Raw genomic sequence first — 14772 nt, 5'->3', positions numbered from 1 at the left:
TACTGAAACCCTGTGAAAGGAGAAACACTAGGGAATGAAGAGAACAATAAAGGTCTAGTAACTCATTACCATCTCAAGGAGAACTTTATCCATTTGAAGTAAACAGAGGTTGGTAACTCATTACCATCTCAAGGAGAACTTTATCTATCCAGCAACCTCCAGGAATAGGCTGGACCAGTAGATAACTTTCTGGTTGGGCCTGAATTATTTCTGAAAATGAATCACTTGGATTATTGTCTCACAACCTGCATGGTGGTTGTGACTACTGTTAGGGTGACTAGCCACTTTTACAGCAGCCATGGCAATTGCGGTGGCTATGGTAGACTACCCATGTGGAAATGGTGTTTTTGTTGTGCTCTGTGCCTGGTTGTGGGCAGGTTTGGCTTCCCCCAGCTCCTGCCTCAGGACACCCTGTGTCTGTTGTTTCTTAATTGCCTTCAGCTCAAAATAATCCTTATACCAAAGGGGAATATTTTGCGCTGGCATATTCTGATCCCTTTCAGTGTCCGACAATCCCATGGAAATGGAAAGATGGTAGGAGAAAGGAAAGAAATGATTTTGGGGGGCCCCTTCAGGAAGGTTTTCTCAAATTTGGATCCTCAGATGTCTGCTCTGAGACCCTCCAGAACTTTACTTTTCTTTTTTTCCCCATTTTTAAAAATTGTGGTACAATATTCATAAAACATAAAAGTTACCATTTTAGACATATTTTTTTTTTTTTTTTGTCGTTTTTTCGTGACCGGCACTCAGCCAGTGAGTGCACCGGTCAGTCCTATATAGGATCCGAACCCGCGGTGGGAGCGTCGCCGCGCTCCCAGCGCAGCACTCTACCAAGTGCGCCACGGGCTCGGCCCTAGACATTTTTAAGTGTACAGTTCAGGGGTGTTAAGTACGTTCACATAACTTTTTTCATCATGCAAAATTGAAACTATAGGGACAAAACACTAACTCCCCACTCACTCTTTTCCCAGCCTCTAGCAACCACAATTCTATTTTCTGTCTCTATAAATTTGATTACTCTAGAACTTTGCATAAGTTGAATCATAGAGCATTTATCCTTTGTGACTGGCTTATTTTACTCAGCAAAATGTCTTCCAGGTTCACCCACATTGTAGCACGTGTCAGAATTTCCCTCCTTTTTAGGGCTGAACATTATTCCATTGTATGTGTACACCACATTTCATTTATCCATTCATCCAGTGATGGACATTTGGGTTGCATCCACCTTTTGGCTGTGTGAATAATGCTGCTATCAACATGGTTGTTGCTGTGGATTGAATTGTGTCCCCCAAAGTCCGTGTTTTAGAAACTTAACCCCCACTGTGACAGTGTTAAGAGGATGGGAAATTGTATTATGTTAATTGAAAGGTGGGACCTTGAAGAAGTGATTAGACTGTGAAGATGACACCATACTGAATTAATTAATCCATTTGATGGTTTAATGTGGTTTTGAAGGCTTTAAAAGAGCCAGTAAGGAGTTAGCTCTGTCTCTTCCTTCTGCCTTTCTTGCAATGTGGTACCCTGTGTCACTGAAGTCACCACCAAAGAAGGCCTGCACCATAAGTGCTCCCTGGACTTTGGACTTCCCAGCCTCCAAAACTGTAAGCAATAAATATTATTTCTTTACAAATTACCCAGTTTCAGGTATTTCTGTTATAAGCAACAGAAATGGACTAATACAGATGTACAAATATCTGTTTGAGTTCCTACTTTCAATTCTTCCAAAATTCCCAGAAGTGGAATTGCTGGATCATATGGTAATTCTATTTTTAATTTTTTGATGAACGATACTATTTGCCATAGTGGCTATACCAGTCTACATTCCCACCAGGAGTGCACAAGGGTTACAATTTCTCCACATCCTTGTCAGCATTTGTTATTTTCTGTATGGTTTTGTTTTGTTTATAGTAACCATCCTAATGGGTGTGAAGTGGTATCTCATTGTGGTTTTGATTTGCATTTCCCTAATGATTATTTTTCATGTATTCACTGGCCATTTGTATATCTTCTTTGGAGAGATGTTTATTCAAGTTAGTTGCCCATTTTTTAATTGATTTTTTCTTTATTTTTATACGGGATCAGTACATTTCTCAAGTTTAAGAGGTACTACTAATCAAATCCTAAAGATAAATCTGTTGGCTCTGTCATTAAATTTCTTGCAAATAATATTACTATTATAGGTAAAACAATCTCTACTTAATTTTTAATTATTTTATTTTTTATTTATTTTTTGAATTCATCCATTTATTTAACTTTCCCATGTTCAAGACCTTATTTTGATGGGGTGTCATGGAGGCCCTCAAAGGAGGGAGGGCTGGGACAGGGGTATGCACAGCCATAGGAGCAGGTTTAAAGTCTAGGCTTTATTTTAGTGTTAGGTAAAGAGAAGTGTATTAGTCCGTTTCTGTTGCTTATAACAAAATACGTGGAACTGGGTAATTTATAAATTAACAATATTTATTGCTTACAGTTTTGGAGACTGGGAAGGCCAAAGTCCAGGGAACACTTCTGGTGAGGGTCTTGGTGGTGGCAACAGTGACCCAGGGGTCTTGCATGTCAGAAAAATGGCAGAGCAGAGAGAGAGCATAGAGGAGACCTCATGTGGTCTCCTTTTAAAGCCCTCAGAACCACACCCACAACCACCATTAAACCATCAATTTAATCACCTCTTCAAGTCCCACCTTTCAGTTCCCATAATAGGATTTCCCACCCTCAGAAGTTACAGTGAGAATTAAGCTTCTAATATGTGGACTTTTGGGGGGTGGGGGGATATAATTCAATCAACCCACAGCAGGGAGCTATTGAAGATTTTAGGAAAGACATAACTGGCCTTAACCTCTGCAAAATCTTGGGGGGTGAAACATCAAATGGGGAGTCAGGCTGGAGGTGATGCAAAAGTGATGAATATGGGTGGTGGTGATAGTAAAGATTTAATATTCCAAAAAATTTAATTTTTAAAATTATTACACGTGAAATATAATTCACATATAGAAAAATCTGCATAGGAGTACAGGTTAAATTTTCACAAATGGACACACAGAGGTAACTAGCACCAAGATCAACGGAGAGAACCTTACTAACATCCTGGAAGCCCATCTGCCAGTCACTAACCCCTTCCAGTCACTATCCCCTGCTTGCCAAGGTGACCATTATCCTAACTTTTAGCAGCTTAGTTTTCCTGTTTTTGTATTTTTGTAAATAGATTTAGCATGTACTTTTCTAACTTTTTATGCTCAACTTTAGGTTTCTGCAGTTCGTCTGTGTTGTTGCCTATAGTTGCAGATGATTCTTCACATTTCTGTGTGGTGTTCTATTATAGGGACAGTGTGAGAATTTACTCATTTACTCTATTGTTGATGGTCTTTTGGATTATTCCCATTTTGGGGCTATTACAACAAATGCAGCTATGAACATTCTGATACCTGTCTGTGCACCAAAAGTATGCGTTTCTCTTGGCTGTATACATAGGCATGGAACTTCTCAGTCATAGGGTATGCACCTTTTGCAGACAGTGCCAAACTGTTAATCAAAGAAGTTGTTCTAGTTCACATGCCATCAGCAGGGCAGAATTCAGTTACTTCACATACCTGCCAATGCTTGATATTTTTCAGGTTTTTTGGTTTTCGTTTTTACTTCTATTTTATTTTGAAATATAAAAACTGAAGCAAAGTTGAGATTGCTTTTTGCGGGACCTTTTAGTTTTTTGTTGGGTTCTCTAAATTATTAACCATCTCAGGCTTTCTACTTTGTCCAGCCAAATCTTGTGGGCTGTGTGAGTGCGTTTTCGACTTTGCTCGACATTTTTGGTCACTCTGCCACTCAAGACGTCATCCGGTCAAGAAAATAGTGTGCGTCTGAGGCGGGGTAAGTTCTTTGAGGACTCTGGAAGTCTGATCACTGTGTAGGCGAAACTTATGTGGACTGCGTCGGCGGATTTCTCTTTCCTACAGTCCACGATCCAGGAGATCCAGCTCGCCTCTGGCCTCCCCACTGCGCACCCGGAATTCTCCAGTTGGGCCGGGAACCGGGAGCAGCCACCCCGTCTGCGACCAGACAGAACAGAAGCGGGGCGGGGGCACCGCAGCGGCGCGGAGCATGCGCAGACGGAGCCCGGCGCATGCTCCGCAGCGCGGCGGGTGCACCGCTGAGGGGAGTCGAGTCTCCCGCGCCCCGCCACCCCCGGCAGAGCTGCTGCTGAGCTGTTCATTCTGAGCTCTGGCTACCAACAAAGTTCGTTAAAAAAAAAAAAACCCATAATCAATCTTAAAAGAGTGAAAGAGGGCGCGAGCCAGCCAGACGGCCCTGCCGGGGGAGCCGGCGCAGAAGGAGAAAGGCGGCGGCAGCTGTTGCGCCGCGACCAGGAGCAGCTGGTCGCGCTGGGCGGCGGGTCCGCGCCAGGCGGGGGTCGGTGAGTAGCGGCTCGCGCTCCGGGGCAGCGGTGCTGCGCTCACCCGCCTTCTCCCGGGGCTGGTGGTTTCTTCCGCCCCGCTGGGTAAGGACTCGCCTCTCCCCGGGGTCCCGGGATGTACCTTACTCTGGGGAGTGGAGAGGGGTGTCGGGGCAGGGGCCTCCAGGCCCAGGATCCCATCCCCCGGCCGGACCTCTCAGCACCCTCCCCGCTGCCCCTGAGCACAAGAGCCCAAGTTCGAGCCGGAGGAGGTGGGCGGCAGCGCCTGCCTGGCGCCCCCTCCCAGCTCCAGCGGTCCGGTCTCTCTGGGTGTTGGTCCCTGGAATTGCCCCGTGGGCGGGAAAGAGCGTGGTGGAGCTGGGCGAGGCGCTGCGCCCCCAGCCTGGCGGAGCGTCCGGCTTTTTGCCCTCACCCAGCCCCAGATGGGGAAGGGGCGACCCAGGCCGGGCGAGACGCCGGCAATGGGCGTTAAGTGCCCGGGTTAAGTTTGGAGAGGAATAAGGTCCCAAACTGTACCCTGGCTTTTCGAGCCCTCTTCTCCCTGCAGTGGAGCCCCTCCTTGCGCGCCGCCCCACCCTTCCCTAGTTTCTCGCTCAGAGACTGCTGGAATATGAATGAGCCGGGCTGCACTATTTCATTGACACTGGCTGCCACTTTACTCGGAGATCAGAGGAGCTTTCGGCAGTTCCCAGGAATAAGAACCTGAGAGCATATGAGCGAGTTAGAACTTCATTATCAGGAGCTAGTGAAGTAGTGGTAGGGTCTGAAAAGGGCCATTTGCTTCCTGAGGTTTTATATAACTCCTTACGTTTTCTAGGTAACTTCATTGACCCTAAGAAGTTTCTCGGTATTTTTACAGATATAATCATACCTGTATTTAAGTACAGGCTATTAAGAAAACCCTTTCGATCAGTGAGTTAACTCGATTAGACTGCATTGGTTGGCAAAATTTTAAAAATTAAGTTTGGGGGGAAAGGGTGTTTATATAAACTATTACTGTCAGGGCTTTCATTATTCAGAATTATGCCTATTTTCTAAGAACTTAATTGTTTCGTTATAGTGCTTTAAGTCTATAGAGTAGTGCCTGAGAATCACAATCAGACTGCCTGTGTCAAAATCTGATTTCACTTCTTTAAATTTTATTATTTTTTAAGTTATCCTATGGTAAAATTGACCTTTTTTTTTTAAGGTGTACAGTTCTGTGAATTTTAGATTCCTGTAACCACTGGTACAATCAGTGTATAGAACAGTTCTGTCACCCCCCAAAAACTCATGCTGTCCCTTTATATCACACCCCTTATCCCTAACCCCTGGTAATTATCGATCTTTTTTCAGAAAGTCGTATTAATGCAATCATAACTCTTTGTAACTTTTGGATACTGGCTTCTTTCACTTAGCATAATGTCGTTGAGATTCCTTGAAGTTGTTTCACGTATGGACATTTTTTTTTTTTTTTTTTTTGGCTGGGTAGTATTTCATTAGATTGGATGTGCCACAGTTTGTTTACACATCCACTCATTGAAGGACATTTAGGTTATTTTCAATTTTAGGTGATTATGAATAGAGCTGCTATAAATATGTACAGGTTTTTGTGTGTGAACACAAGTTTTTATTTCTCTAGGAGTGGGATTGCAGGGTCATATGTAAATGTATGTTTAACTTTAAAAAAACTGTCAAACAGTTTTCCAGAGTGGCTGTATCATTTTGCATTCCCACTAGCAACGTGTGAGAGTTCCAGTTGCTCCACATCTTCCCCAGCACTTGTTATTGTCAGTATTTTAAAATTTAGCCATTCTAATAGGTGTGTAGTGATATGTTACTGTGGTTTTAATATGCCTTTTACTAATGGCCAAAGATGTTGAATATCTTGAGTTCATTTGACATACATACTCTTTAATGAAGTATCTGGCCAAATCTTTTTCCCATTTCTTAATCAGGTTTTTTATTTTCTTATGTTGAGCTTTGAGGGTTTTTAAATATGTTCTGTATACAAATTATAAGTCAGATATGTGTTTTGCAAATATTTTCTCCCTCTCTGTAGCTTGTCTTTCCATTCTCTTAAGTGTCTTTCAGAGAGCAAATGCTTTTAATTTTGAAGAAGTCCAGTTTATCAGTGTTTCCTTTTGTGTATCTTTTGGTATTATGTCTAAGAACCCTTTTCCTAGTCCCAGCTCAAGAAGATTTTCTCTTTCTAAAAATTTTATTCTAAAAGTTATAGTTTTACATTTAAATCTGTGATTCATTTTTGAGTAATTGTGTATAAAGTTTAGATGAAGGTTTGATGTCCAATTGTTTCATCACCATGTGTTGAAAAGACTGTCTTTTCTCCGTTGAAGTGCTTTTGCACCTTTGTCAAAAATGAATTGGCTGTATTTGTGTGGCTCTATTTTGGGCCCTCTGTTCTGTTCCATTCATTTATATATCTTTTCCTTTGCCAAATCACACTTTCTTGATTAATTTAGCCTTGTAGTGTCTTAAAATTGGGTGGTATGTTGTCCTCTAATCTTATTCTTTTTCAACATTGTTTTAGCTATTCCAGTTCCTGTGCCTTTCCATATAAAGTTTAGAATCAGCTTGTCTGTACAAAAAGTCTTGCTGTCACTTTGATTAGAATTGAATTGAACCGATAGATTAATTTGGAGAGAATTGCAATTTTTACTTTGTTGAGTCTTCCAATCCATTAAGATGATATGTCTTTCCATTTATTTAGGTCTTTGATTTGTTTTACTAGCATTTTGTAGTTTTCAGCATAAGATCTTGTATACATGTTTTGCTATATTTATACCTAAGTATTTAATTTTTTTGGAACTATTGTAAGTCTCATTTTTAAAAATTTTGGTTCAAATTGTACATAATTACTATATAGAACAACAATTGAATTTTATGTCATCTGTGTATCTTGTGACCTGTGACTTTGCTAAACTCACTTATTAGTTCCAGAGTTGTTTTTGTTTTGGGGTTTGTTTTTTTTTTTTCCTTTTTTGGTAGATTCCTTGGATTTTTCTACAGAGACCATCATGTCATTTGAGAATAGAGAGAGTTTTATGTATTTCTTTCCTAATCTGTAAGTGTTTTATTTATTTTTGTTGCCCATTGCACTGGCTAGGTCTTCGTGTATGATGAATAGGATCAGTAAGAGTGGACATTCTTTCCTTGTTCCCAATCTACACAGAAAGTAAGTAATCAGTCCTTCAAAATTAAGTGTGGTGTTAACTATAGCTTTTATGTAATAGATGCCTTTTTTTTGACAGCTGGCTGGTATGGGGATAGATGTCTTTTGTTAGGTTGAAGAAGTCTCGTTCTCTTTCTAGTTTGCTGAGAGTTTTTCTCACAAAAAGAGGTCAAATTTTGTCAGATATTTTCTCTGCATCAATTGCTGTTGCAGTACAGTTTTTCTTTTTGAGTCTGTTAATGTGGTGGATTACATTGGTTAATTTTCAAATATTTAGCCATCCTTGTGTTCCCAGAATAAAGTCTACTTGTTTGTGGTGTATTGTTCTTTTAAATATTGTTGAATTCAATTTACTAATATTTTGCTGAGGATTTTTGCATCTGTGTTCACGTGGGGCTATTTGTCTAGGTTTTGGGGGGGGCAGGGGTACTGTCTGTTTGGTTTTGGTGTCATGATAATGCTGGCTTCATAAAATGAGTTGGGAAGTGTTTACTTCTCTGTTCAGGAAGAGATTGTGTACATTGGTGTTAATTCTTTAAACATTTGGTACTATTCTCCAGTGAAACTACCTGAGCCTGAAGACTTCTTTTTCTTTTTTTCTTTTTAGCCTGGAGATTTCTTTTTGAGTTTTTAAGTTACAGATAATAGTATATAACAATAATAAAATATAATACATAATAATGATAGTTATAGGACTATTCAAATAATCGATTCCATATTCAGTGAGTTGTGGTAGTTTATGCTTTTCATTTCCTTTCTTAATGTGGGAGCTTAGATTATTGATTTGAGATTTTTTCTCTTTTGTAAGGTAAGCATTTAGTGGTCTGAATTTTCCCTTTTGGCACTGCTTTAGCTGTGTCCGACAAATTTTCACATATTTTCATTTTCATTCAATTTACTTATTTTTATTTATTCATTCATTCGTCTGTCTGTCTATCTATCTATCTATCTATCTATCTATCTATCTATCTATCTATCTATCTATCTATCATCTATTTCTTCTCTTGACCCACTGACTGTTTAGAAGTGTGTGCTTTTAGTTTCCAAATGTCTGGAAATTTTCCTGTTATCTTTTTATTACTGATTTCCAGTTTGGTTCTATTGTGGTCAGTGAACACACTCTCTATGATTCCCATTATTTTAAGTTTGTTGAGGTGGTTGTTGAGGTTTTATGGCCCAGAATACATTCTATCTTGGTATATGTTCAGTGGGTGCTTGAAAGGAAGCATAAGATCACTTCAAAAAGTTCATGGAATGATTCATATTAACTTTCAATTCAATTTTTCTATGAACCTTTTGAAGTATCCTCGTATATTCTGCTATTGTTATGTGGACAGTTCTATATAGAAATGTCAGTTAGATTCTTACAATTTTATTGTCTTTTTGGAGTTTAGTTTTGATTTATTTGTAATGTTTTTGAGTGTATCTCCTTGTATAACTTTTTTAGTGGTTGCTCTGGGTATTACATTATGTATGTAATTTATCACAGTCTATTGGAGTCAGTATTTTACCAGTTCAAGTGAAGTGTGGAACCTTTATCTTCCTTTATATCTTTTTATCCTCCTTCATTTATAATTAATTGTCTTAAATATTTTCTCTACATATATTGAACAGCACATTGGACAGTTTTATAATTTTTGCTTCAAGTGTCAGACATAATTTAGAACACTCAAGAAGAAAAGGAACATCTGTTGCATTTACTGTTATTTTTGCTCTTACCATGTTCTTTCTTTTGTACTGATATTCCACTTCGTTTTTTTAAAAAAATATTTTCTTTTTGTTTCGAGAATTTTCATTAGCTGTTCTTTTGTATAGATCTGCTTTCAACAATGCTTTTAGTTTTCCCTCACTGGAGATTGGCTTGATTTCCTTTTTATTCCTGAAGGACTTTTCTTTGGGTATATAATTTTGGGTTCTTTTTCTTCAATACTCAAAAAATGATGTGTCATTTCCTTCTGGCCTCCATGGTTTCTGATGAGAAATTTACTGTCTTTCAAATTATTTTTCCTCTGTAGGTAATGCATCCTTTTTCTCTAGCTGCTTTCAAAATGTTTTCTTTGTCTTTAGTTTTTAGAAGTTTGATTATAATGGGTCTTGATCTGGATTTTATTAGGTTTATCCTGTTTGAGATTCACTCAGCTTCTTGAATCTGTGGCTTTATGTTTTTCCCAAATTTGGGACATTTTTAGCCATTCTTTTTTGAAATGCTTTTTCAGCCCCATCCTTTTTCTCCTCTCCTTCTGGAACTCTGATGACATAAATATTAGATTTTTTTGTTTAGTTCCACAGGTCCCTGAGGCTCTGTCTTTTTTGCCCAGTCTGTTTGCATTTTGTTGTTTGGGTTGAGAAGTGTATATTATTCTGTGTTCAAGTCTACTAATTCTTCCCCCTGTACCCTCTGTTCTGCTGTTGAGCCTATCCATTGAGTTTTTTATTTTTGTTATTATAATGTTCAGTTCTAAACTTTCCATTTTGTTCTATTTTTATATTTTCTCTGTCTTTGATGAGACTTTATTTTTTGCATTTGTTTCAGTGTGTCCATAATTGCTCATTTACTGTCAGCTAACTGTTTTTATTTTTTAAAATCCTTGTTAGGTAATTGTAATGTCTGTCATCTCCCTGCTGGTATCTGTTGATTGTCTTATATTCAGGTTAAGATCTTCCAGGTTCTTGATGTGCTGAATGATTTTTGCTGGAAATCAGGACATTTGGGGGTATTATGTTATGTTCTCTGGATCTCATTTAAACTTTCTTTCTGAGCCTTGCTTCCTCTGACAGTGCTCCAAACAGAGGCAGGGTGGCTACGTCCTTGCTACCAGGTGGGGCTAAAACTCCAGGCTTCCAACTTATCCTCCATTGAAACAGAGAGTGGAAGGGGCTCTTTTTACTACTGGACATGATGGGTCCACTAGGCCCCTGCTACTACCACTCTGGCTGGGAGGAGGAACAGCATCTTGTTACTGTTCCTCCTGTGGTGCCCACCAAGGCTGTAGAGATGGGAGCATGGCCTTATTGCCACTGAGAGATGGCGAAAGTTCTGGTTTTCTAATAGGCTTTCTCTAACACTGCCTTAGCAAGGAAGGGGAGGTAAAGTTGGGGGGAAGATGACTCTGAACTGTTGGATGGGGTGGAAGTCCAGTCTCCCCATATGATTATGAGTAATAATGTGGTGGTGGTGTTAGTGGGGTACCTTCATTACTTCCCAATGGGGATAAAAGTTCTGGCTTCCCAGTTGGTCTTCTCTAACACCACTCCTTAGAGGAAGATGGGTGCATCATTATAGCCCTCACAAGGATGTGTTTTCTGCCTTGCTACTTGGTAGGCTTTCCCTTTCCTCAGCCTTTGGCTCAAGAGAGTAGGACTTTGTTTTGGTGTTTTTTTGTTGGTATTCCCTGGTTAGTGGCTTCTCCATAATCCAGTCTGGGATATATGAGGTAAAAAGAACTCAAGGAAAGCTCAATACCATGTTTTTCCTTGTGTCCTATGTTTTTTATCCAGTCTTCCTTCTTTCTACTTTTCAGAGTCTATAAGTCCACAATTTTTAGTTATACTTAGAGGAAGGATAGGGGAAAATATGTCTACTCCATCTTCCCAGAAGCAAAAGTCTCTGAAGTATATGTTTTTATTTTTAATTTTTTTTATTAACTACTTTATTTTTAGTCCAGTTTTAGATTCTCAGCAAAATTAAGAGGAAGGTACATAGATTTCCCATATACCCCATGCTCCAACACGTGCCTATTCTCCCTCATTCTCCCTCCATCAGAAGGGTCCTTGTACTACAACTGATGAACCTACATTGACATATCACAATCACTCCAAGCTCATAGTTTACATTAAAGTTTATTCTGAGTATTGTATATCCTGTGGGTTTGGACATATGCAGATACACTGCATACAGAGTAATTTTGCTGCCCTAAAAGTCCTCTGTACTTGAAGTGTGTATTTTTGAAAGTATAAAATAGAATAAGTTTTTTGTTGTTGCTTTTTTTGAACTTCACAATCTTCTAGGGTAAAGAATTGTTTAGATAGAGAAAAGGAAGAGGAAGTTGCTTTCTAAGAACTGAACTAGTGTGAGATACACCTGGATGAACAAGGGTCAGATCATGGAGAGTATTTTAGATTTGACTCTAAGTGTCCTAAAGACCAAACCTTTGTGTAGGGTAGTAGAGTGGTGGTACTTGATGTTCAGGCTGTACTCTAGACCATTTAAATCATATACTCAGAGGACAGAATTCAGGCACCAGTATTTTTTAAAGTTCTGTAGATGATTCCAGAGTGTAGCCAAGGTTGAGACCACTAGCCTAGGTTAACCTAGGGTAATGGTTCTAGCATTTACCTGGTTATAAAATCAGTTGGGTATATGTATATATATATGTGTATATGTAAATGTAATATGTGTAACAGCTATAAAATAAAGGAAAGGGAGAGTTGGTATATATACCAAACTATATAGTTGCAAGGCTTCCAATTTGTGGAACCTTTCTGCATTGTTGGTAGGAGTGTAAATTAGTGCAGCCATTATGGAAAACGGTGTGGAGGTTCCTCAAAACAACTAGAGATAGAACTACCATGGGATCCAGCAATTCCACTGCTGGGTATATACCCAAAGGAATGGAAATCATCATGTCGAAGGAGTACCTGCACTCCCATGTTTAATGCAGCTCTATTTACAATAGTCAAGAGTTGGAACCAACCTAAATGTGCACTGATGGATGACTGGATAAGGAAAATGTGGTATATGTACACAATGCAATACTATGCCATAAAAAAGAATGAAATACTGCCATTTGCAGCAACATGGATGAACTTAGGGAAAATCGTTAAGTGAAATAAGCCAGGCACAGAAAGAGAAATACCACATGTCCTCACTTATAAGGGGGAGCTAGGAAGGGAGGAAGGGAAGGAAAGGAACTTTCAAAGGAACAGAACAGAACCGAGGTTATCAGAGGTGGGAAAGGGAGAGCAGGGGAGGGTGGGTAAAGGGCCACAAAAATTGGTTACATTGTATAATGTTGAATATACTAATTATCCTGATTGGAACATCACGTATTGCACACAGGTATAGATATTCAGTGCTGTGCCCCACAGATATGTAGAATCAACTATGTTCCAACAACAAAAAAAAAGAATAAAAAATAAATGAATACATAAATAAAATCACTTTGAATGTATGTCCATCTGGGTCCTCCAGGAAGCAAATGTCAAGGTAGAATTTTATGTGCAAGACATTTAGTGGGGGAAGTGCCTGCGAAGGATAAAGAGGAAAGCCTTCAGACTGCTGTGCCATTTTGACACCTGTGAAAGGAGAAAGGCAGATTGGGTGGAAAGAGCTTTAAGAATATCTTGGCTAGTTTGATGGGGAGCCTCAGAGGAAAGAGAAATCCTTGTTGGGCAGAATTGTCCTGATTTTAGTAACCCTGCCTGTTCAGTCTTCACCTTGGGTGAGTATGGCCTCAATAGGAGTGGGCAGTGCAACATGTCCTGAAGATTTGGCAGCTGGAGACTGCCAGCTAGCACCTCTCTTGAAGGGAGGGCTAAGCAGCGCCATTTCTGTGTGTGTTTTAAAAACCAGATTCCAAGGCCACCCCTCTTGAGATTTCTGATTAATTATGTCTGAGATGGAGACCCAGCACCTATACTTTAGCAAGTGCTCCTAGTTGATTCTTATGATCATGCATGTTTGTGAAGTTCCAGGGACAATTGTTGAGATTCTATTAGGGATAAATAAAGGAGTGTTTTTCATATTTCAGACTGGCTTTGTGTAGTGGTTGTAGAGGTGAATTTTCATTTAAGGTGGGTGGAATATATATAAATAGCTAAAGGGCAGGAGCCTAACTAGTAATTTTAAGAAGAAATATGAAGAAATTTACTTTCTCTTCTTTTCAGTCTAGAATACAAACACTGTACATTCTGTTACTTTCATTATATGAGTAACTATAACCTGTCTGAAACTGAAGAAGGAATGTGTGGTTAGAAGATTAGTTGTACAGGATTCATTGTAACCTGAACACACAAAGCAGTGTAACTGAGAGCCCAGTGCTGACACATGGTTATACATTATTTTACAAAACCTTTCTTTGGGGTGCTTTTCTAGGGACATTAATTGTTACCTGTAAGGTTGAAAAGCAGTTTCCTTAGATTTTGTATTTGTGACCTATTTGGTGGTAAAGTATGGGAGATTTATTATGTTAAATAAAACTATTAATTTGTGAATGCTTAACTTTCATTATGCTGAGTACTTTATATCTATCACTGGTCAACAACCCTGTGAGGTAGATATTATTGCCAGGAAACTGAAGTTTAAAGAGGATAAGTAAGAACTAAGAGACAGAATTAGTTAAGACAGTGTTAAATCAGGCCTCAACTCCAATGCCCATACTCTTTGTTGCTATGAAAGAGAACTATGTATATCTAGGCATTTATTGAAACATGAATGTCATGAATCGCGCTATTGATAAGGATCCAAAAATGAATGATGTTACTGTTTCACCTTTCAAAGAATTTATATTCTCTAAAAGGAGTGGGAAAAGGGGCTTAGTCATGGAAATAAATTTTTGCAAGGCAGTATGGCTGTTTCTTGATAAAATAATTATAGTTTATTTTGTATAATTTTTGTGTCATGAAAAAATAATTTTCTTTTAAACCACAGATTTGAGAGAGAAGATCTGATCACCTGGGATTAGAGTTGGTACAGAAACTATTTCACCTTCAAAAATGTTGGAGGAAGACATGGAAGTGGCCATCAAGATGGTGGTTGTAGGGAATGGAGCAGTTGGAAAATCAAGTATGATTCAGCGATACTGCAAAGGCATCTTTACAAAAGACTACAAGAAAACCATTGGAGTTGATTTTTTGGAGCGACAAATTCAGTATGTACTTGGTCATTTTATCCCTTTGCTTTTGATTTGTGAACTATGTCCAAGACTTTCATTAGTTACAGAATAGACCAAGGTTAGACAGCTGTTGCAGTGGCTCAGGCAACAGTTGATGGTGGTTTTCAGTGCTTGTTACCATATGTGTCATTATCCTTCTGTCTTTTTTTCTTTCATCTTTTTTTTCTTCTCTCATTTTTTTTTTTCTTTTTTCCTCTATTGCCTTTCTCCCCTTTTTTCCTACCTTATATCTGTTTTATATTTGTTCATGACACCTAGGGCACTTCTTAAACACAAACTGATGCTTGACTAATGAGATT

The 14772-nt window shown here is 39.0% G+C and overlaps 1 protein-coding gene across 2 annotated transcripts in view; it reads left to right on the top strand.

Moving 5' to 3' along the window:
* The first annotated feature begins 4148 nt into the window (after positions 1-4148).
* The window catches only part of RAB23 (RAB23, member RAS oncogene family), a 38325-nt gene continuing 27701 nt past the window's right edge, over positions 4149-14772 (top strand). The window contains exons 1-2 of one of the 2 annotated variants that reach the window (XM_063097289.1): positions 4149-4408; positions 14230-14449. In XM_063097289.1, coding sequence (XP_062953359.1) covers positions 14295-14449 — 155 coding nt within the window. In that variant the 5' untranslated portion in view covers positions 4149-4408; positions 14230-14294. Of the gene's footprint in view, positions 4493-14229; positions 14450-14772 lie in introns of both variants that reach the window. The other variant, XM_063097288.1, reaches the window with a different exon arrangement.

The sequence above is a fragment of the Cynocephalus volans genome, chromosome 5, assembly GCF_027409185.1.
Source record: "Cynocephalus volans isolate mCynVol1 chromosome 5, mCynVol1.pri, whole genome shotgun sequence".
In the NCBI taxonomy this organism is placed as follows: Eukaryota; Metazoa; Chordata; class Mammalia; order Dermoptera; family Cynocephalidae; genus Cynocephalus; species Cynocephalus volans.
Note: the sequence above shows the minus strand (reverse complement) of the source record. Positions and strands in the feature narration are given on the sequence as shown.